The 25,000-nt window shown below is 44.3% G+C and overlaps 1 protein-coding gene across 2 annotated transcripts in view; it reads right to left on the reverse strand.

Moving 5' to 3' along the window:
- Positions 1 to 25,000, reverse strand: part of jupb (junction plakoglobin b) — a 135,926-nt gene that overhangs the window by 32,431 nt on the left and 78,495 nt on the right. For both annotated transcript variants that reach the window (XM_080724556.1, XM_080724555.1), the window contains exons 4-6: positions 15,270 to 15,523; positions 12,513 to 12,751; positions 219 to 420 (exon numbers count right to left, since the gene is read on the reverse strand). In XM_080724556.1, the coding sequence (XP_080580682.1) occupies positions 219 to 420; positions 12,513 to 12,751; positions 15,270 to 15,523 (695 nt within the window). The remainder of the gene's footprint in view (positions 1 to 218; positions 421 to 12,512; positions 12,752 to 15,269; positions 15,524 to 25,000) is intronic.

Here is a 25,000-nt window from a genome sequence, read left to right on the forward strand (position 1 = left end):
GACCCAACAGGAGTTCGACCTATGGGGCAGTCCCCCCGAAGGGCACCGAAAGAGGTAGAAAAAAAGAAAAAGAAAAAAAATAGAAAAAAAGAAGAAGCGCCAAGCCGGTCACCATCATAATAACTAATATGTATTTGCTCCGAATTGCACCCGACAGCCTTTTATAGGGCACCCAAATGACTTGCGGCGGCCCTGCACACACACACACACACACACACCTTGCTCTCCTGGTTGCCGTAGGACAGCAGCTGCAGGCAGTCGGTGGTGATGGCCAGGAACTTGGGGTTGCTCTTCTTCAGCAGGGGCACCATCCTCTGGAGGCCGTCGGCCAGCCGCACCGCCATCTTGGCTCCTTCCTGGTGCAGCAGCAGGTTGTGCAGCGTGGTGATGGCGTAGAAGAGAACCGACTCCACCGGAGAGCTGGGGGGAGGGGGGTGGGGAGAGGGAGAGAGAGAGAGAGAGAGAGAGAGAGAGAGAGCGCAGACAAGCAAGGGTCACACCTTCATACCTCAGATAAGACACCGCATTTCGTCGTTGTCGGGTGGAAACCTTGTATGTCCAAAACCGTTTGTTTTGTATTTATCCTTTTAAAAATGAGTTAAACTAGTGAAAACAGCCGATCTACAAGCACACAACGCCTCGCACCGCGAGGCGTTGTGTGCTTGTAGATCTGCTGTTTTCACTAGTTTTGTGCGACGGCCTTGTGTGATGAAGCAGTGCTTTACTTGGCGAAAACATTTACACATTTGAAACTTGGAGATACGAGGTTTCTGCCCGACAGTGACGATTTGCAGAAACGCACGCACGCACAGCGCAGCATTCACACTGGCGGTGACAGAGTGACATAATTATCGTCACTGTCGGGCAGACACCTTGGACCTCCAAGTTTCAAATTTGTACGTTCTTCTTTAAAAGCCTACTTCACCATACAAAAGTCTTGCGCAAAGGGAGTGAAAATAGATCGGCTAGTTTCACTATTTTAAATATTTTTAAAACCAAATAAGGGAAGGTTTAGGACATACAAGGTTTCCACCGTTTCCAATGGAAGCCGACATGGAGCAGACACTTCCCTGCATAATATAACCACGTCTTTGATTTGTAACAACTTATTTATTCATAAGAACTACATTAGTTCTTTCAAACAATCAATCGCAAACTACAGCACAATGCCACAAAAACATAATTTGTAGAGCAACACACAAAATCAACAAAAGTGATTTCCATATCGTTTTACACCTTCATAGTCCCATATAATTTCGTTTGAACGCATCCAAGTCCTCCTTATTTCATAGTATTCACATTCAAACAATACTTGTGCTTTAACTAAATTCGTAAAAGCTGCTAAACAGTCACCTTTGCACTCCAGCATCTTGTCTTTCCTACTTACGTAGATACATTTCCAACTTTGCTTGTTCAGCAATCTACCTTTTTTTCTTCTTCTTTCTCCAGAGACAGAGAGCGAGATATGGAGGGAGGTTGCTTTATGACAGTGGTTCTCAAACTTTTCAGCTCAAGAACCAAATTAATGAACCACTTAAACTCTATTAAATAGTGAAAATAGCGTAGGTATTTTTGTTTGCATGTTTCTTTTGTGTTTCATTTAATAATATGAAATTCTTTGTAAGAAACATCGGTATAAAAGGGTGTAGTGTGTGTAATACACCCATACAAATTGGTCCCAGACCCAGTGTTTGGAAACCAGTGGTTTATGATATGATATCGTCTCTGTCGGGTAGAATAAAGCAAATGTGTCCAAACCTGTTACTTTTCAGGATTCAATCAAATCCGTTCACCCAATTTTACACTCGCCCAATTTCTTTCCGCCGACATCATGCCGACCGCTCGGCGGAGCAGTTCTTGTATTCTTGTATTTGTTTTACAAAGGATAAGGTTATAAATACGTTTCGAGACATTGTTTTACTGAGGTTAAGTTTAGGAATAGGGTTCGGTGTTGGCACCGCAAGGTTAAGGTTAGGAATAAGGTTAGTTTTCAGAGGTTACGTTAGGAATATACCAGGCAGAGACTGTTCTGCCGTTCTGCCGGATAGACACCCCCCGAGGCGAGTGTGAAATTCACCCTTTGTCAGCCTTCTGGTTGGTCCCTCACTGACCAACCAGAAGGCTCTATCTGCCTCGTCCCGCCCTGGTTCCGCCTTTTTGATGTTGAATTTGCTAAAACGTAATTTTTGGAGAAATAAAAACATTTAAGAACATGTTGAGTCACTATACTGCCACTGAGCAGCTCCATTTGACTGAAACCAAGTTTGAAATTAGAATAGAACACACAGAATAACAATACAAAGCAACTGAATTAGAATGGTAGTGGATGGAGTGTCCCACCGAATGTCCCACTAAGACACTGCAACCAATGGGTGTGAAGAGGGACGGGACAATGGGCGGGACTTGACAAAGGGTGAATTGGGCGAGCGGACTGGTATTCAAAAGTAGCAGGTCGACAAGCTCAAAACCAGCTTGTGGGTCGCTTCTTTTGGGCCTGTTTTCGTAGTCCTGGATGCTCGTTTATCTCGCAAAACCTGGCAAGACTGGTCTCCCTGTATCCAATAAAGCAGGGGTCTTCAACAGGGGGTCCTTAGAGTTACTAAAGGGGGGCCGCCAAATCCTTGTGTCATAGGATAATTCTTTTTAATTAACAACTTGAACCCTTGCATCCCTATTCAGAGGAGAACTTTAGCCAAAAATAGCAGATCTACAAGCTCTGTTGAGAGCTTGTAGATCGGCTATTTTCGGCAAATAGGTTTGGTGTAGAGGTAGAACAAGAGCAGACCAAGTACGGAGTGAAGGTCAAGTTTAAAAAACATCGCCGATTTAAGTGGTTAAATGCCTGAAAACCCATGAAATCGATGAAAATCTGCTTCACACATTTATACAATACGTAGTGGGGGGTCCCTGCTTTATCTCTCTCTCAGCTAAGGGGTCCTTGGCCTGAAAACGTTGAAGACCACTGCAATAAAGACTTCACTCAGGACTGTCGTGTGGTCAGAGCTGCCCCTCCCCCACGGACCTCTTCATTGGGTTCTTTCTTTCTCTCCTTTTCAAATCAATCTCAACTTACAGTACAGGGACATGCTGGGCCCCTGATTCAGCCCGGGAAAAAGAGTTGGAGAGGCCCTCATTGCACGCAATAGAGAGAGATCTCTCTCTATAGCGCTGTGCTACTCAAAGATTTGCCATTTCAGATCATGACAAGTGACAAGCCAGTGGCCCAATTACTGTAGATGAGTTATATTTCGTCATTGTCGGGTGGAAACCTTGTATGGCCAAAACCGTTTGTTTTGTATTTATCATTTTAAAAATGACGAACTAGTGAAAACAGCAGACAACGCCTCGAGGCGTTGTGTGCTTGTAGATCTGCTGTTTTCACTACTTTTGTGCGACAGCCTTGTATGATGAAGCAGGGCTTTGCTTTGCGAAAAGAATTATACTTGAAAAACTTGGAGATACAAGGTTTCTGCCCGACAGTGACGATTTACTTTGTTGGCCGCCCAGCCCCCAAAATGGAACGAAGGCCGACATTTTATTTTTAATTTTTTCCTAATGGCCGGCCTGGACCGTTCGGGAGTTGTCCCGCTTTTCCCAATGGCCAGCACGTCCCTGTTAAGTATGTCCTTTCACTCTCTCTCCGTCTCTGTTATTTTCCTCTACTTCATTCATCTCCTCGTTGTGTCATAGGATAATTATTTTTAATTAACAACTTGAACCCTTGCATCCCTATTCAGAGGAGAACTTTAGCCAAAAATATCAGATCTACAAGCTCTGTTGAGAGCTTGTAGATCGGCTATTTTCGGCAAATAGGTTTGGTGTAGAGGTAGAACAAGAGCAGACCAAGTACGGAGTGAAGGTCAAGTTTAAAAAACATCGCCGATTTAAGTGGTTAAATGCCTGAAAACCCATGAAATCGATGAAAATCTGCTTCACACATTTATACAATACGTAGTGGGGGGTCCCTGCTTTATCTCTCTCTCAGCTAAGGGGTCCTTGGCCTGAAAACGTTGAAGACCACTGCAATAAAGACTTCACTCAGGACTGTCGTGTGGTCAGAGCTGCCCCTCCCCCACGGACCTCTTCATTGGGTTCTTTCTTTCTCTCCTTTTCAAATCAATCTCAACTTACAGTACAGGGACATGCTGGGCCCCTGATTCAGCCCGGGAAAAAGAGTTGGAGAGGCCCTCATTGCACGCAATAGAGAGAGATCTCTCTCTATAGCGCTGTGCTACTCAAAGATTTGCCATTTCAGATCATGACAAGTGACAAGCCAGTGGCCCAATTACTGTAGATGAGTTATATTTCGTCATTGTCGGGTGGAAACCTTGTATGGCCAAAACCGTTTGTTTTGTATTTATCATTTTAAAAATGACGAACTAGTGAAAACAGCAGACAACGCCTCGAGGCGTTGTGTGCTTGTAGATCTGCTGTTTTCACTACTTTTGTGCGACAGCCTTGTATGATGAAGCAGGGCTTTGCTTTGCGAAAAGAATTATACTTGAAAAACTTGGAGATACAAGGTTTCTGCCCGACAGTGACGATTTACTTTGTTGGCCGCCCAGCCCCCAAAATGGAACGAAGGCCGACATTTTATTTTTAATTTTTTCCTAATGGCCGGCCTGGACCGTTCGGGAGTTGTCCCGCTTTTCCCAATGGCCAGCACGTCCCTGTTAAGTATGTCCTTTCACTCTCTCTCCGTCTCTGTTATTTTCCTCTACTTCATTCATCTCCTCGTTGTGTTTTCTGACATTTAATCAATTTCCCATCATTGCTGTGGTGTCTTCAAAGACTCCATGTACGCGCACGCGCGCGCACACACACACACACACACATGTGCACGTACGTGAGAGACAAAGCACGCGTTTAGCCAACTGTTGATCACATGTTGAACACATTGAGATGTATCTCTGCTATATATTTCAAGTCTGGACTGGTACCAAAAGTAAAAAAAAAAAAAAAACCTTTATGCAGAATGCCCCATTTCAGAGGTTTCAATTCTTTCAAATGCATAAATCTCTCTAGGTCGTCCTCAGACGAGCCCTCCATCGTTGTTTCCAGTCATCTCGGTTCTCCATACATCTGGCCAGCTCATTGGTGTTCTGTGTCCCTACGTCTTCCTTGAGTACGTCCACGTATGTTTTTGTGGGACGTCCTCGCGACCGGTGCCCATGTGTTGGCTCCCACAGTACCAATTTGCTGGCTGGAAGCTCCTGGTGTCTTTGGCAGTGTCCTGCTAGTCTCATTCTTCTGGTGGCAATTTTCTCGCTTACCCTTGGTATTCCCTCATACAGGCTCCTGTTGGTAACATGTGCACTCCTGTTGATGTTGAGTACTGCACGCAACATTCTAGTGTAGCACCCATCTAGAGACTTCTGCAGGGTTGGCTTCAGGGTCCAGCATTCACTGCCATAGAGGAGAACAGACTCCACTGTTGCAAAGAAGAAGCTAAGTTTGATTTGGCGGGGGAGGCTAGAGTTCCATACACTGTTCATGCCGTTCAGGGCCCTCCAAGCGAGTGCCTTCCTTACTTTAAGGTCTTTCTCAGTTAGCGCCCAGGTACTTGAAGTCCTTGACTTCCTTCAACACAGCTCCTTCTGTTGTTGTCAGAGGTGAGTGATCAGGTAGGTTATAGGTGATAACCTCAGTTTTCTTAGCATTTAGCCTGAGACCAACTTTGGCACACTCTATCTCCACCCTGTTCAGGAGTTCTTGTGCTTGTTCCATGCTGTCGGAGAGCAGGCTGATGTCGTCCGCATAGTCCAGGTCTGTCAGAACTACTGCGGGATGCCGCCTTGACCTCCTTGGTGTTAGCGTGAAGCCAAGCTCTTGTTCTCGTCCACCTATGGCTTTCCTGAGCGCATAATCTAGAACTATGATGAAGAGGTAGGGGGCTAGGGTGTCTCCTTGCATTACACCAGCTCGGATGTCAAACACCTCACTGCTGCCATCTGGGGTCACCACTTTGGCCCTTGTTCTTGCGTACATGGTCTCGATAGCCCGGAGAATGTTGGGAGGGACATTGTAGGCCTCAAGGATCTTCACCATCTTGCTTCTGTGGATAGAATCAAAAGCCTTTTTGAAGTCAATGAAGCACAGTACAGCTGCTAGGTTGTCCTTTTTCACCTCCTCTATTAATCTCCTTAATGCCAGGATCTGTGCTACGGTTGTTCTCTCCTCTCGAAAACCATTTTGGTTCTCTCTCAGGTGAGGGTCGATGGCATGCCGTATCCTGTTCAGTATCATTCGGTTGAAGACCTTAGCAGTGATACATGTCAGGCTGATGCCTCTGTAGTTGTCTGGCTTTGAGAGGTCCCCAGCTTTAGGCACCGGGATGATGTTAGACAGAGACCATATTTCAGGTTGCTTGTTGTGCTGTAGAGCATTGTTGCAAAAGTCTAGGATGAGGTTGTCTAGGTCGCAGTTCTTCAAGACCTCTGGAGGTATGCCATCCAGCCCAGCGCTTTTTCCCTCTCTCAGGGTGGATTTTGCCCTGGCGAGCTCGCTGATTGTGAAGGGTCCATCGTCGATGTTCAGGCCCTGGAGGACTGCTGGTATATTTTCCTCCTCTCCCTCTTCCACTGATGTTCCCAGGAGCCTTTGGAAGTGGTCGAACCATGTTGCCACTCTCTCCTCTGGGCTGTGTCCCTCAACCTGGCCCTCCTTGGCCCTCTTCTCATTTATTACCTTCCAGGCCTCCCCGTATTGCCTTTCACCTTGCGCTGCCTGCACTCTTCGCACACTTTCCATCACTTCCTCCCCTTTGATGGTGTCGTAGGTGCTGAAGAGAGACTGTTTGGCTTTGTTCAGTGTCTCGCGACCCTCCTCTGTTGGTTCACGCTCAAAGTTGAGTCGTGCTTCCTCCATCCTGCCTCGTGCTGCTACAACCTTCGGATGTCTGGACCGTGGTGGTGCTCTTACTCTGTTCAGCACTGGTACGCACAGTCTGGTCGCCTCCTCATTCGCTGTGATGAATCTCCCATATTCACGTATTCAATATGCATAAATATGCATAAATAAATCTTTTGAAAATAGCAGATCTACGACATTTTCAAATAGCCAAAGTTTAAATAGGGCTGAAGCGGTTAATGTATGTTTTGTAATACTAATTCAAATCTACACAGTAACTACAGTAGTAACAGAAGTTTTCTAATGAGGTTTAGTATTAGATCAGTACTTAGCTGTACTGTACTCTGTGTGTCCTACAGAAATAGAGGGGGAGAGAGAGAGCATTTATAAATTATAATAGATTGTATTAACATCTATTTACATTTATATGATCCGTAGGCGTTTTGGAGGTTAGAGGACACTGTGGGAGTTTATGGATTAGAAGTTTATAGAAAATTAATATTTACACTGTTCAGTCAGTGTTTCGTGTGTTTATTTATAGACAGGTGGGCGATCTGGATCGGACAAAGTCAAATGAGGAATTATGGACTAAAGTGTGTGTGTGCATGCGTGCGTGCGAGCGTGCATGTGTGTGTGTGTGTGCATGTGCGCGCACACGTGCGTGCTTGTGTGTTCGCGAAGCAGTGGAGTTGACAGCAGCAGTGAGTGATCCTCCTCCTAATGTTTTTGGCGCGGCAACAAACAGAACATTTTCAGTTTTCTAATGAAGGGTGGATGTCTTTTTTTCCCTCTCTTCTCCTTCCCCCATGCTTGTACTGCGACATGATTAGTGAGACCCATGCAGCTCTGTTTTTGACACAAATTAACAACAAACTAAAAATGTAATAAACAACCCTGCTTCATAGTTCTCAGGGTAAAAGGAAGTAAGCCAACCACACATGATGGAATTGTGAGGTTTTCTTTGCGGAGACATAGGGCAGATGCATACTCCACTTTTAGAGACAAATTTATTTCAGTTCGGTTCGGGGAGTCATAAAATCTCGGCAGCAACGAACAGCCGAATTAACTCATCGATTGCCAATAAAAAACTGCAACATTTGCGGTTGCCTGCTGCGATTTTCAACGCGGGCGCATCACGAGCAGGATCAGTTGGAGCCGATCTGCGTGCGCGCCGTGGTCCGTTCGCAATTACAAAAGACCCCATCTTAAAGGAGTAGTTCACCCCCCAAAATACTTTTTTTCTATTGATTACTCATGCCATGGAGACTTGAGTGCAATCATATTTTTTTGTATTTGTCGCACAAAAAATTGATTATTGTAAATGTACCCCCATTGATTCCGGCTGGAGACCCGAATGCATTTGGGTCCCCATCCGGAATCAATGGGGGTGCATTTATTGTAATCAAATTGCTGTCTTAGGAATGCAACAAAAAACTAAAAATATTATTGAACTCAAGTCTCGATGGCATGAGTAATCAATAGAAGAAAAGTCATTTTGGGGGTGAACTACTCCTTTAATCCATGCTAGCGTTGCTGAGCTAGGAGCAGTATTGTTAGGAAGTACTGTAAACGCACGCAGGAAGTGGTCACAGAGAGATGGGTTGTTCCGGCCAAAAAAAACACAGGTACGTTTCCGTTTCCCAAACCGGAAACACTATCTTTTGGGCACTTAGGCACCTCAGAACGGTGATCCGTTTTTGGATTGTTTTTAATCAAATCGAATTAATCTAAACTCGGGAAACTCAGGCTTCAGCAGTCAGAGACATCGGGGAAAACTCTGGAAACTCTGGCCTTGGCAGTGAATGGGTTTTTAATGACGGTACCCGCCTCGCCGAACCTCTGAATGACGTCATATTGAAGTTTAGGCTGATCCGAACCGAAATAAATGAGTCTCTAAAAGTTATCCAATGTGATGAACTAGTTGAAAGGAGTCTATGCAGCAGCAGCTGTCAGTTCGGCCATGTCGGGCTGAAAGCTGTTTTCCCGTGGTAGTAAAACTAATCAGTCTTTTTCCAGCAATCCCACAATAGAGTAGAGAAGTCCTGACGTCACTCGCTCAACCTCTGGGTCTCGGAAGTCATTTCTCTATGGAAAATAACAACATTGGGTCATCTTAGCATCGTCTCATATAAGAAGTGTGGTCTAGAAACGAAACATATTTTCCCGGCGGTGATAGTGCCAAGGAGGTGGCTCTGTATCGTGCCGTGCAGGGAGCTTGTACAGCTTGGAAACATACAAGAAGTGTGAATATAATGTTCTATCTTGGCGTTCAGGCTCTGCTACATGTGAGCTGATTGGTGGCTGTGCCACTGTAGCAACACCGCGTGCTAATGTGGGATGCTGTCCACACAGCTGATGAGACCGTTTTGTAATCAAAGCTGTGCTTGATTGACACACACACACACACACGCATGCACACGCACACAAACACGCACACACACACACACACACACACACACACACACACACACACACACACACACACACACACACACACACACACACACACACACACACACACACACACACACACGCGGACTGACGCACACATGCACACATACACATGTACATACTGATGCAGCAGCAAGTCTCTATAAAGGCCTTGCCAGGTCTGCTGCTTGCTATGCTTTAATCAAAGTCCTTTATAATGCACCGTTGAGCCAGCTCTCTCACTCTCTGCTGGCACGCGCGCCCGTGTGTGTGTGTGTGTGTGTGTGTGTGTGTGTGTGTGTGTGTGTGTGTGTGTGTGTGTGTGTGTGTGTGTGTGTGTGTGTGTGTGTGTGTGTGTGTAGCTCTGAACCCAGGTAGCTACAGCACAACAACAGCTGATAAATGAACCCAGGCACCAGTGTTGATTTTGACAGCAGATTTTGATTTAGTTTTAGTCATAGACTTTTTAATAAAAGTCTGTAACGTGGACTACACCCTTGGTGCAGGATTTGTGCTTCAGCAGATTCTTTGGCGCCTGGAAGTGCAAGCTTGTAGATCTGCTATTTTTGAATAGCCAACGCTGAAATCTAAAATGACCAGTGTTGGGGAAGTTAAAGTTACATGTAACTGAGTTACATTTTGCTGTAACTTGCTGGTAACTGAGTTACATTCATATTTCTGTAACTCGTCAAGTAACTGAGATACTTTTTGGGTCATTTTTGGTTACAAGTTACAAGAAGTTACAAGCGAAGTTATAATTTTACATTTAAGTTTTGTTAAGATTGACGATCAAATGTCATGTAACAGTTTAATTAATATGTATAGAGATGTGATAAGATTGACGATCAAATGTCATGTAACAGTGTCCTCAACAGATCAACATTTTCTTCTTTTTTTTTCTTAGGAACACAGATGTTTACTTAAGAAAATGTCAACCTTTTTGAAATAAAATATAAAACTCAGTTGAGAGGCATATTTCTGCTGGCATGTGACTTTTTTGTAGGATATTATATTTTGTTTCATGTACACCAAATGTACATTCTCAATTTAACGCTGGAAAAAAAAGTAGGCTACTAAAAAAGTAGTTACATTTCTCCGGGGGTATAACTTTAACTTGATCAAGTTACTGCCATGGTGAGTTACTTGTAACTGTACAAGTTACGCTTTCAAAGTAACTTCCCCAACACTGAAAATGACACAGAAGCTTTGTAGGTTTTAATGGCTTAAATGTTTTTTTTTGTTTTTTTTTTTCATCATAAGTAAAAAATAAACTTTGGGATTGTGGGATTTCTACTTAGTTAAACATCTGATTAGTTCTTCCACCACGGGCAAACAGCTTTCAGCCCACCATGGCCGAGCTCACAGCCTTCTCTGCTGCTGCAATATAGACTCCTTTCAGCTATAGCTCATCACATTGGACTCCCCCGTCCGTCCAATGCTATAAGCCTCTGAAAAGAAAACCTCATAATTCCATGTTATTCATGTGAGGTTGAGCTGCTGCCTAAGCACTGGTGCAGAGGAGAAAGAAAGGAGCAGGAGGATTCAATGTGTTCAATGGGCTGCGTGGGTTTTTCAATTTGAAAATGTAATTCCAATTTCAACTTCTTTTCTCGTTTCGGTATGGAAGAAATGAGTTCATTTAAAACCCAATCAATTCACCAAGTGGATTTGCCTTGGGGGAAAAAACAAGTCGGAGTGAATACTGTATTGTTAGCGAGTGAATGATACGTAATACTTGCACTGTGAATTAATTAAATTAAATTAATTTAACCGTTAAATGTTTCTTGTTTCGAAGATAGTGATATGGGGGGAGAGATCCATCCATCCATACAGGCAGACAGACAGACATACCAGTAAGATGCCCTAAGGGCGAGAAGCGACCTCGCCCTAAACAACAGAGACTGACACAATATGTCCATATATGGGTATTCCCAGATATCCATATGTCGGCATAAAAGGGACAAGGACGGAATTCATATTCAAGTGTAACTCGCGTTGCGGTTGGTTGGTATTAAGGTATGTCAGTGGTTCTCAACCTTTTCAGGCCGTGACCCCAAAATAGCTGGGGACCCCCGCCCCGATGAGGCATTATTACATTTTGTGTAACGCGGTTCTATTGTGAAAATAGCAGATCTACATGCTCACAACGCCTTTTGGAGCATGTAGAGCTATTTTCACAATTTCTGCCTCTAATATTTGACAATTTGACCAATGTTTAATTTGTAATTTTAGAGGTATTAAAATTGTTTAGAAATGGGCAGATACCCTCTATACACTTAAACTTTGTGTTGGTTTGTTTACTGTCAGTGAGAAAACAATGTTGCACATTAAGCTAATCATCTGGGGACCCTCCAAAATCATTTTGGGACCGCCCTGGGGGTCCCGAACCACAGCTTGAGAACCACAGCGGTACGGTACGGTACGGTACGATACGGTACGGTACGGTACCTGAGCATGTGGACCAGGGTGGTATGGTGTAGTATAGTATAGTATAGTACCCAGGGACGTGCAGAGAATGTTAGAGAGGCAGGGGCTGGAATTTCCAAAGGGGCCTTTTGGTGGAATCACCGAAAATATTTTCGGTGTGTGAAACCACACTGAATAACCAAGTTAATACTGGAGATGCGACATAATGGCATGGATTTCTACACAGGGAGGGCAATTCTTTCAACATAAGATGTTGCATTCAAGTTCAGGAGAGTTTGGACAAGGCAATTCTATTGAATGCTGCCTTCAGGTATGGCATGGAAAGAGGGCATTTGCATGACTTTCACCATAGTAAAAATTGCATTTTTGGTAAGGAAAGGGTAGTTTTTACAGACAGATAAAAGGGCAGGGGCTCAAGCTCCCTTTGATGTCTATGTGTGCACGTGCCTGACAGTACAGGGGAACACACACTGGACGCGGAGGCGGCGTGGAGGCGGCGCGGAGGCGGCGCGGAGGCGGCGCGTCAAAACATACAGCCCCATTATTTTCAATGAACTAACCCACACCGGCGCCGTCAGCCGCGCGCAGCCGCGGGTCTGCCGCCGTGCCGATACGCAGCTGTTCTATTTTTCCAGCGTTGCCGCGCGGTGAACATGTTCTCCCATGCTTCTCCCCACCGGGGGAAATGGATGTGCTATGTGGCAGCGCGCCGCATCCAGCTGGGGTTACTGCGCGGCACTTAACGTGCGTCGATACCGCGATGCGACGCTGCGCAGCCGCCCGCGGCCAGTGTGTGCTCCCCTTACCTGAGCATGCGGACCAGGGCGGGGATGCCCCCGGACTTGAAGATGGCCAGCAGGCCGTCCCTCTGGTGGGACAGGCTGTGGAGGATGCTGGCGGCGCAGCGCGCCGTCTCCATGTCGGTGGCCGCGGTCATGGCTCGCACCACGGCCGCCACCATGCTGGGGGACTGCATGATCACCCGGCGGCTGGCCTCCTTCCTGGTCAGCTGGTTCACGATCATGGCCGCCTTGTTCACCACCACCTGGGGGACGAGGACGGATTGATTGATTGATTATTTTATTGACACAATGAATCAAGTACAGTGGACACATTTAAAAAACATGCAGCACGGTCTTGGTACGGCAAAAAGCATTCTGACTAGGGGTGCCACGGTTCGTTTAGCCCACGGTTCGGTTCGTACCTCGGTTTTGGGGTCACGGTTTCGGTACGGTTCGGTACGTGTTTTGCATTAAAAAAAAAAAAAAAAAAAAAGACTTTCCAAAAATCTAGTTTTATTTTGCTTCTAAGCGAATTAAATTATGACAGTGCCTCTTAGCCTTAAGGTGGGTTAAAACAATTAATAATAATATAAAATAAAAATAAAAAGGGGGAAAATTATTTTCTTTTCTATTATCATTATCATCAATATTGGCCATCGTCTTCAGTTTCAAAGTGCTTTATTTATGAACAAATTGTTTTGCACACAACAAGAGATACTATAGTAGGCTTCAAGCTTGAGCAAATAGCCTCTGTAAGTTTTCATTACTATAACCAAAATAGACGGGTGTGTTCACTGTGTTGCCAAACTTTGCGAGAGGAATAAGCAACCAGATCTATGAAAACAAGGCTTAAATAAGTGAATATAGGCCACGTGAGGTCTTTAAACCTATACACGTCGGCTATTTGAAAGTGGCCGAGCCGATCTACAAGCTCACCACCGCATCCACCATTATTTAGCCTACAAGCAACTTTACATAAAAACAAGCTCAACGTGGCTTATAATAATCAGACATGGCAACAACACTCACCATGCGTTGTTCCTCCAGTCAGTCAGTGAGTGAGACTAGCGGGTGTCTGACACTCTGCCTGGTGGCTACGCTACGTTTGGCTTTGTTGCTTGCTAACGCTGCCTGCTATGGTCAGTCTAAAAACAGACTGTAATGATGTTTGGGACTAACAACAACAAGCAGATTTCTCCTGGACTTGTTCTCCATGTTACAACAACTACAATGCGTGCGCTCCGCACTGCACAGCTTAGCGACTAGCTGCTTCGTTTTGTTTTTCTGTCTCTGTGAGGACTCTCAACTGCTTTGCTCTGCTGCGAGTGTGAATGTCGGCTCTTGTTACAGAGTAGGTGGGGGTGAGGGCTACGGTGATGGGACATTAGTGCGTGTTTACTTGCGGAGCGGGGTTTAGTGGAGATTGTCTTGTGCACGATGCACAGTGGCTGTCCAGCTGTAAGAAATTAATTAATTTGCAAACACAAAAAGACCGCGGTTCATAAAGGCGTATTGAACCGGGTACCGTGCAGGGCGTACCGTACGGTTCGGTTTTATACCGTGAACCGTGGCACCCCTAATTCTGACCAATAGGAACATCCCAATAAGTCCTTTTACAGTCTTGATTCCATTGGAAGTCCTTGGCACTCATTTTACAGAACATGGCAATATTCGTTGCAATTGATAAAAAAATATATACTTCACTATATGTTTGGTGCAAAAAATGTTACAGAACTTGGCAATATTCGTTGCATTTGCTAAGAAAATATACTTCACTATATGTTCGGTGCAAAAAGAGGGGGGGGGGGGTGTTTGGGGGGGACTCACTTTTCACCTGTCGTCAGGGAGAAAAGATGACTACCTACGCCTCTGACCTCCTGAAAGATGGATTTTCAGGGCCGTTTTAAAGGAGGCCAGCGAGTTACTTGTTTTAAGGGAAATAGTCAAAGAATTCCACACTTCAGTGGCTGTATTGTAAAAGGAGAATTTCCCCATGTTTGTACTATGGATTTGTATTCTTAAATCGTTGTTTGCGCTCCCTCTGGTGTTGTAGTTGTGGACAGGCCAGTGGTGTTTACTTCTTTCTATAGTTTTAGTGATTTTAATTACCCTGATTTCAGTGGGTGGGGCATGTGTGCAAGTGGCTAAATATGTATTTTTAACGAACAGTTCACACACACACACACACACACACACACACACACACACACACACACACACACACACGCGCGCGCGCGCGCGCGCGCGTGCGCGCGCGCGCGCACGCTTAGTTTTCATAGGTTGTGGGGACATTACATAGACTTCCATTCATTTCCTGTGGCCTTACACTAACCTCTATCCCTAACCCTAACCCCTAACCCTAACCCTAACCCTAACCCTAAACCTAAACCTAACCCTAAACCTAAACCTAAACCTAACCCTAACCCTAACCCAAACCGTTGTGGGGACCTACTATTTGGTCCCCACAATGTCTATAGTATTGACATGACATTTGGTCCTCACAAAGAAATAAAAACCTGTCCACACACGCACGCACGCACGCACGCACGCACGCACGCACGCACGCACGCACGCACGCACGCACGCACGCACGCACGCACGCACGCACGCACGCACGCACGCACACACACACACACACACACACACACACACACACACACACACACACACACACACACACACACACACACACACACACACACACACACACACACACACACACACACACACACACAAACACACACACACGAACAGTTCACACAGACACAGAGCGCTGTGTACCTGGTCCTCGTCAGCCAGCAGCTTGGTGAGTTCAGGAACAGCTCTGGTGGCCAGCTCGGCGTCGTCCTGGTAGTTGATGAGGTGCACGATGGCGGTCTTCAGCAGCTGGGAGGGCTCGGCCAGCCGCTGCACGTTGCTCTGCTGGTCGGGCTCCGGCTGGGCGGCCAGGGCCGCCTCCCCCTCCACCAGGGTCTCTGGGAACATGGCGGCCCTGACACGCTGCGCTCGGGTCAGGGAGTACTGGGCGTCCACGTCTGGATACCAAGGAGACAAGGGGGTAACACTTTACTTAAAGGGATACTGTCACCTAAAGGGGTACTGTCACTTTAAAAAGTAATCTTAAAATATGAGTTAATACTTTTATGATGTCATTGTGGGAATGCGCTATTATAAGCCAATCAAATTAATTGACTGTACTTAGACTACATACTGTACTGGTCAGCTGTTGTTGGGGAGTGAGGGGCAGATTACACTGTGACATGAGTTTCAGACTGTTTGAGACCGTTTTCAGAGAGACCACGTGACCTACTGTATCATACTATTATAATTTCGGGGCGTGTCAGAGGGCCTTTAAGTGAAAAGGACCTTTTCTTTGACGATGGCTGGCCAGATTGCTGACATAGAAACATAGGGTTTTTCAAAAAATCTTAATAGGATTCAAAAGACACTTATAGATGATACACACTAATGTGTACCTGTTCTGAATGGGTTAAAGGCCCGCTGAATTATAATAGTATGATACAGTAGGTCACGTGGTCTCTCTGAAAACGGTCTGACATAGTCTGAAACTCATGTCACAGCGTAATCTGCCCCTCGCCCCCAACAACAGCTGACCAATACAGTAAGTAGTCTAAGTACAGTCAATTCATTTGATTGGCTTATAATTGCGCATTCCCACAATGACATCATACAAATATTAACTCATGTTTTAAGATGACTTTTTAAAGTGACAGTACCCCTTTAAAGGTCGAATAGTACTGGACCAAAAAGGGTATTGGAAGGGTGGTGGAAGAAGGACTCATATTATCTTATCTCACACTAATTCACAACGCGTCTTTTATTTGACCCGTTCTCCCTCCTCACAGCACACCAGTTGCGTAATTGCCTACAAACTTGGTGCAAATATCAGTACAAGTCATGGGTTGGGACATTTTATAGAACAGCTTTTAAAATTTGCCCCTGATTTTGCCCAGTAGGGCAAATTATTAGACAAGTGTGCACCAATGAAACCTATACACCACTACCAGTAGGTGACAGTAATGCAACACTAAGGATGCATGCTTCCGTTAAAATCCAAACAAGAAGAAGCGTACACCCATCAGGGGTGTTGTTGGCTGGATGATTCGTGAAGCTTTCCCGGAAGAGAAAGATCCCATGATTGGTTGCGCTGTTTTCCCCCCACGAGGTACCAAAAAGATGTTTTTCTCCACTGGACCCCATTCATTTTCCTCTTTGATTTTCTTTTTTTTTAAAGATTTGTTTTTGGGCTTTGTATGCCTTTATTGATAGGACAGTAGACTGACAGGAAATGGGGAGAGAGATGGGGAATGACATGTGGCAAAGGTCGTCCGGATCGGGAATCGAACCGGCGACGCAGCAGGCATCATAGCCTAGTATGTGGTATGAGCCTTGACCACCAGGCCAGCGGGCGCCCCCGCTTTGATTTTCTAACCTTAATAAACATCGTCATAAATACTTTATGGTTCCTGTCGCTAGTGAAAAACTGCCTTTCAATTACCATGATATGCGTTTTGTGCAAATATGGTCCCATTTATGTTAAAATGTATGATAAAGTTGCGGGGGGCGTGGCCAACTAAACTGATACCAGCCGGCTGTGTTCTTCTTCGTGTGCTGTATTTCGGGAGGCTCCGACCACATTCTCCCATATATCCCTGCGGTTGCACGTGACCGTTGGCAGCCAATAGCATTCCTTATGATTCCTGGGGTACCATTCAAACAATGATGGCGACACCCATAGGGACCCAAGGGACAAAAAGGCGTCATTTTCGCCGCATAGAAACCAATGGCTTCGCACCGTCCATATTTCTTTTACAGTCTATGACACCCATGCACGCTCACTGCTGATATTTTAGCAGAGGCCCTTGCACACACACGCTTGCACGCACGCACGCGCACACACACGCACGCACGCACGCGCACACACACGCACGCACGCACGCACGCACGCACGCACGGACGCACACACACACACACACACACACACACACACACACACACACACACACATGATTCGCGGACACACATTGGGTGTTTTATAAACACTAACAGACACTGGACTGAGTTAGCCTGGCGTTGCTCATACTAATTCCTCACTGCATATCGGATATTAGTCTGGACTCATGGGCAGACTTTTTATTTCCAAGTGGTGGGTTAAAGGACAACTTAGTTTTTTTACAACAAGGGTTCATATTTTAGATTGTAATTAGAGAAAAGAAAAGATGAGAGTTAAAATGTTTTCATTTACTTCTTTCTATAGTTTTTGTGATTTTAATTACCCTGACTTTCAGTGGGTGGGGCATGTGTGCAAGATTTCTTTACACTACTAGTGTTACATAAGTCAATGAAAATTAAAACATTTTAACACTCATCTGTTCTTCTCTCTAATTACAATCTAAAATATGAACCCTTGTTGTAAAAAAAACAAAGTTGTCCTTTAAAAAAATTTCTCTGGACACGATTGGTTAGACCAGACCAATGGGGAGAGGAAATGGATTCACAATTGAGCGGGGCCAGACCCATATTCGCCAAGGGCAAGTTTTTTTGCCCAGGCGGATTGGTCTGGTTCCAGGCTACATCTGAGTACAGTGGAAAGGTGAGCTCTGTCCATGGTTCTGAACCACATTAACTGTGAGCTGTCCATGGTGCTAAGTCTACTTAGCAGTAGTGGGCATAGTGAACTCTGTCCAACATACAGCTCCCATGGAACAAATCATTGTTTGTGTCTCCTGGTATGACATTAAAAACGTGACAGTATTTTATTTTTCCGAATCCTCTTTTCAACATGTTGTTGATGTTGTAGTATGTACAGCAGCACTGTAAATACAGGGAAGACTGTTTGCACTGTAACACAGACCGTTGTGACCAATCATTAAGCATACATTTCAATAGCTGCAGTCACTTTAGAGAGATAATTCGAGCTTATTAGTAACCATTATGCTCATTTCCCACCATCTTGTAACTTATAAAACAGGCATGATGAAATGCAGGGCTATATGTCATTAAGCTCAAATTATCTCTCTAAAGTGACTGCAGCTACACATTAGTAATGTGTAATCATAGCACAACAAAACTGTCACCGAATTAGTTACATATTCGCTAGAAACAGACTGTATCAAATATGAGTGACTGACTATCATAAACCATACAGAGCCACCTCCCCGACAATATCGCAGAGACCGTGACTCAATGTTATTCTCCATAGAGAAATTACTTCCGTGGAACCGGGGTTGAGCGAGTCACGTCATGACTTCACTGCTCTATAACAGCTTCCATAGCAACAAGACATACAGTCCAGTCGCATATAGCAATGCCAAGGCCTCTCCGTTCACTCTTGAACTATCGATAGCAATTTGCTGTTTGTGAATGAAGCCTCATAGGAAGAGAATATCTTCAGAAATCGTGTCATATCCTGGAATAAATTCCTTGCCAAAAAATGTCTTCACCAATGTGTTTGTAAAGGTGTCTAGTAACACATCTCACAAAGACTGAAATTCAGTTTCCCTAGGAGAATCTGCTACAGCTGCTAAAAGTTGGGTCCCATTAAATTAACTATAGAGAATAAAACAAACCAAAATAAATATGCTTTAAGTAGCATGTGAGGGGTCAAACTAGGGGTTCTTTGTGATTCTGGATCCATTGCAAGCATTCGTTTTGCAAAAAAACATTCCTTGGACAAAAAAAAAACGGCCGACAAAACTATGGTTTAGTGATGTGTCATCACTTTTCACAGTTTTGTGGGAGCCACCTTCACCCCAAGGAATTTATTCCAGGACTTTTTTAAGATATTCCCTTCCTATCACAAATGACACTGCAGTGTTCAGTGGTGAAGCCGAGCTATACAGAGCCATACAGGCTGGCTGCCTGTGTGCATGCCTTTAGTGCAGTGGTTTTCAACCGGTGGTCCTTGAGGGGCCAGGGTTCCAGGTGGTCCCCAGCTAAATGGTGGAGAGTTGGTAACCAAATGTGCCCTTATTAGATCTTTAACTCTTGTGAGTGTAAAATGAAACCAAATGGGCGCTTACGGGTCTACACAAAAGTCTACACAATTAGAGAATGTACAATGAATGTTATTTTGATCGAGGTTTGCCTGTTATCTCACCTATGGTATCACACGCAATACAGCATGGAACTGTGGACAAAATCCAATCCCAACGATAACAAAATATTCTAAGTTTTTCATCTGAGAGGCTACATCTCATCAAACGGTGGTTCCGCGGCTCAAATGATGAATAAATAATGGACCTTGATATGATAATGGTTGAAAACCACTGCCTAATGCCTCATTCACACTGTAAGCAGCAAAGCTAATGGTTTGCTTGGTAATTCAATGTAATCTCAATGGAAACCAGCTTTTAAAGTTTCCAAGCTTTGTTTTGAGCATCTCGAGCATCTTAAAGCTGGTTTCCATTGAGATTACATTGAATTACCAAGCAAACCATTAGCTTTGCTGCTTACAGTGTGAATGAGGCATTAGTGTGGTGACTGGTGACTGACAGTGTGTGCCTCATTTAACAACATGGCGAGTACAAAAGTATAGTAAAACAAGGAACGGTTTTCGAGGTTTTCGAGGTTTCCACCCAGCAACAGCGATGTGTGCACGGTGGACCCAGCAGTGTGCCTGCTCCGCTGAGCACACAGTGGAGCAGTTAAGGGGTTAAGTGTCTTACTCGGGGACACAAAGCCCCCCGAGGAGCCCAGGGTCGAAGCGAGGTTCGAACAAGGGACCTTCACATTCCCAGACGGCCACTCAACCTACTGAGACACTGCCGATATGAGAGTGTGTGTGTGTGTGTGCGCGCGCGTGTGTCTTGGAATTCCTTTCTCTGTAAGTCTGCTGTCTACACCTTTGGAATTTAGCAGTGCTTCTTTGAAACATGTTTTGTTCATATATTCCCATCAAGCACGTCAGGACCTGGACCAATCAGTGACGTCTCGGATGGGGCCAGATCACAGCCCATATGATGGTCATATGGACTTTTTTGTTTGATAGGATTATTGTTATTGTTTGTAATGTTAGTTGAAATATGATCATATGAGTTTATATTTTGGGACATATCTAACTAGTTATGATATGTATCTGGTGTGATTTCAACCAACATAAATCCTGTCAAACAAAAAAAGTCCATATGATGTCCTGGTAATGATGTCAAGATCATCCCCATATGGGCTGTGATCTGGCCCCAATCGAGACGTCACTGACTGGTCCAGGTCCTGACCGTGCTTGCTGGGTTCCTACCTGTATCACCAAAGAGCACCTGTCTCTGAGAGCCTACTGATCCCTGCAGTGCTTCTTTCTTCTCTTTTTGTATGTTTCATGTTGGGGTCAGGGTTAGGATCAGACAATTCGAGGTTAGGTTCTAGGGGTTAGAGTTAGAACTTGGTTGGTTTCGTGCTGGTGTCGCTCGCCGTCAAATAGCCGATCTAAAAGCTCACAACGCGTCGCAGCACGACACAGCGTGGGCTCATAGATCTGCTAATTATCTGGACTTAAGGCCCATTCCCACTGGTTCAGATAACAGATAAAAAAAAATCTTTCTACAGATAAAAAAATATCTGTATCTTACCATCCACTTGAATGGAGAAAGAGATGTTTTTATTTGGAGAAAGAGATTTTTTTTATCAGTTATCTGGCCCAGTGGGAATGGGCCTTTAGGCTTATGGTTAAAATGGCAATTTGTTTTTAAGAATGGCATTCATAAAATTACTGTCTTAAAATGCTGATGTCCTCAAAAGTATAGTAAGTAACAACAAACACGCGAGCGAGCGTGTGTGTGCATGTGTGTTCAAAGCCTCGTGTGTTTGCACACAACAATACAGCCAGGAGCAACACTGCAGGCAGTGGTGTTTTGGCACTACTAAAACATCGATTTAAGTCAGGACGCTCCCCTCGAGATGGGACACGTTCATTGCAATGATGTTGTATTTGTTGTATGCTGTATTATCTAATGTGTGTACAGCTCAATGAACCCCCATAGGGCAGAGCATGAAGACACACTCTGTTGAAACGTGTTTAACACATCGTCTAAGCCGGGTGAAAACCTGCGATGACCAAAACGTTTCAGGAAGCATTAAAAGTAGCAGATCTACAAGCATTGGCACCGCGTTTCGAGCGCGTGGAACTGCTTCTTTTGATGCTTTTGTATGAAGCTGTAGTGTGGAAAAAGTAGGGCATTATAGGCCTAAAAAACACAACAAGTTATTATATGGAGAGATGGAGATGGAGATGGAGACGTTCGAGAGGTTTCTGTCAGATAGCGACAATATGAAGAAGCCAGCTCATTAATGAACATTCAAGGAGTGTTCTGAGTACCTGAGACGAATAACAGTCTATTTTTTTAATATAAATATTTTTTCATTTACCAGACTGTAAGCCACAAACTAGTCATTTTTAATCTGTTAAATTGTTAATGCACCCCACCCCCTCATTTTGTTCAATTGTCTGTTTTAATGTTATCTGCTCCCTTTGTCTGCTGAATATTGCTTGCACGGACATATACTGTTGTTCCACAAACTGTTGGAGATATACTGTTTTTCCACTTGCCATATAGTATTATGTCTTATAATTCCCAATATATATGAGTTAAGTAAAAAAAATCTAATTCAACTGAACTTCTACCTTGTGTTTTACACAAGGTAAATAAAAAAAAAATCTATATTATTTTTTTTTTAATTTGGACTGTTTTTCGTCTTAACCAGTGGTAGAGACGAAAACATTAAACAAAGTCTTTTTCTAGCGAGTTAGCTTTGACCGGAGGGGGATGGGATTTAACGGCAGCTCACCTCTTTACAGCAGTCCATTATTGACAACACTCCGTCGACACATCTCCGCCATTATGAAGGACATATTATGTAAACAAGAGATCATCGAGCGATACAAAATAAGCGATTTAGCGTAAATCAGAGCTGCCCAGGATTCCAGTTTAAAAAAGAATACATATATTTTTATTCCTTTTTTATGTTTTTATTAATATTATACCGATTATTATACAGATTAACGTGTTAACTCTTTGCGTGCCAGCGCCCTCTAGGGGCCAAAGAATGCCAGCGCATCTCTCATAGGCGAGCGCTTTAGCTTCCAGGACTTCAGCTTCCAGGACCTGACGTGCTCACGTTGATGCACGGCATGGAAATGTCCCGGATGAAGATGCTAACAGAATGGCTATTCCCATTTTGTCATCTAAAAGATCATTTTTGGGCGATTTCGGCGTAAATAAACCTCGCGCCGCTTTCCTAAAACACAAAAAAGAGATATAAGCCTTTAAAGATGCGGTCTTTCATTGGATTAGGCGGAGATTGGCGATTGCGTTCGCAAATTACGGCCGGCTGGGACGTTGTTAGCTTTCGGCTAGTAGCTACAAAAATCAAGCCAGGCTTCAGAAGGCCTCTTATCATTTTATTCATTTAATTAAATAAAGCCGAACTACTTCGGGATCGGCACACTCGTGTACTCATCGGAAGCGGCGCCGAACATCGGGTGAACATTGGGGAGCTAAAAAATGTATTTTAAACCATTTTTAATGGAATATATCGTCGGACAGAGTAGAACGGCTAGCTGGCTAGCGGCTAGCGAGCCAGGACCACCCACGACTCTACAAGCAGCTCGGGGTAAGTGAATTAATAAAAAAAAGATTGTATTGGATTGAAATAAAGCCGAACTAGTTCGGGATCGGCACCAGATGAGTTAAGACGGCTAGTGCGGAATTCTCCTTAATACAGGAAGGTGCTGCATGATAGCAGCAGCATAACGATGTCCATGGAAGAGCACCAGTCCTTAGAAGCACATAGCCCAGGGGTGGGCAACTTTGATGATGGCCACTATATTTCCACACTCACTCCAGAGGGCCAAATTAGCCTATATACATGTCGGGCAGAAACCTCTTATCTCCGTAAATGAATGGCGTACTTCGTCATCCCATCTCAAGCTTGTAGATCAGCTATTTTTTTTTACAATTGTTCCTACCTAAGCAACAATAGGACCTATTGTGTCCTGTTGTAACAGTGTAGACAAAAAAAAGACACATTGAGTGCTGTTAAGGCCCTGACAGATAGGACATGTTAATAATGTTCATGTCAATAACGCATTGTCATGTGGGGCCACTTGTTAACCGTAATTGCACTGCAATTGTTAATTTGTACCAGCCTGCCTCGAAAGGAACAAGGGCGGTACCGTAACAAAGGCACACGCGCAGGCACGCGCGCGCACACACACACATAATGGTAAGGCTTTTCCAGACAACGCTGTGGTCTTAAATTTGCTGTTAGCGTCTTTCTGCCAAGCATTTTTCTTTTTTTTTTTTTATGATATTTTGGGGCTTTTCTTCCTTTATTCTTAGTACAGTAACATGCAGGGGAGTGACAGGCAGCAAAGGTCGCCGGGTTTGGGATTCGAACCCGCAACACGCTGTCAGGCATCAGAGCTTATGTGGTATGTGCCTGGACCGCTAGACCAGCGAGTGCATCTCTGCCATGCATTTCTATGCTAACTTAAGAACAAGCTAGGAACACTCCTCTTAGTGCATCATCGTGTTTCAGCAAGTCCAGTGTTTTTTTCTTTTTTTTTTAGCAGAGCAATCTGGGAACCTCAAGTATGAAATAGAACAACTTTTGGAAAGGATCGCCACTGGTCAATGTCATTTTGTTTTTTTTACAACCGACCAAACAACAAATCGAGGAGAGGTGGAAAACACAAACAGTCACCCAAAGGACAGACCAACCTATTATTTGTCAGAGCTAGGCAGCAAACATCATTCAAAATGGCCCATTCAGGGGGTCCTCGACATGAACAAATTTGAGAACAAATGCCATAATACACATCACGTCAACGCTTGTCGATAGTTAGATGCTCCACAATAGAACCGAGTTCTGACAGTCAAAAGTCTGCCCACCCGTTTGTATCTGCCCACTTGACGCCTCCACAGTGGCTTGTCATTAAACACAATGGGTGCATTTATTGACACAAATTGTCTGACACTTTCTGTGTGTCAGGGCCATAAGTTTTGCTGTAAACCACAGAATATGGAAGAAGAAAGAACTACATAAAGACACTATATTTTGGACGCAGGCAGACAGATACAGATATCTCCATATATGGGCATAAATGGACACAGGCAAACAGATGGTCAAAACAGGTCCTATGATAACAGGTATAACGGGGTTTGCATTAAAGGGCGCAGCATTCATTCCCTATTTACATCGTTCCCGAGTTGGCCGGCCTCTGAACAGACGCTTGGCCTCTAGTTATATCAATATTTAGCTACAGATATATTAACAAACTGGATGCTGTTGATTAAACAATGATTTAATTGCAGAGTGCCGCTGTTTATTATCTATGATGTCAGCATGCTCCATGCTCCATCTCCAAATTTGGGCATTCATCTCCAAATGTGGGCATTATTTCAGGATGCGGGGGCGACACTGTTTAGTATCAATGATGTCAGCATGCAGACAGATGGTCAGACGGCGGATGGACAGACATTCGCTAAATTAATAGT

Source organism: Nannobrachium achirus (genome assembly GCF_963921795.1).
Source record: "Nannobrachium achirus genome assembly, chromosome: 4".
Lineage (NCBI taxonomy): Eukaryota > Metazoa > Chordata > Actinopteri > Myctophiformes > Myctophidae > Nannobrachium > Nannobrachium achirus.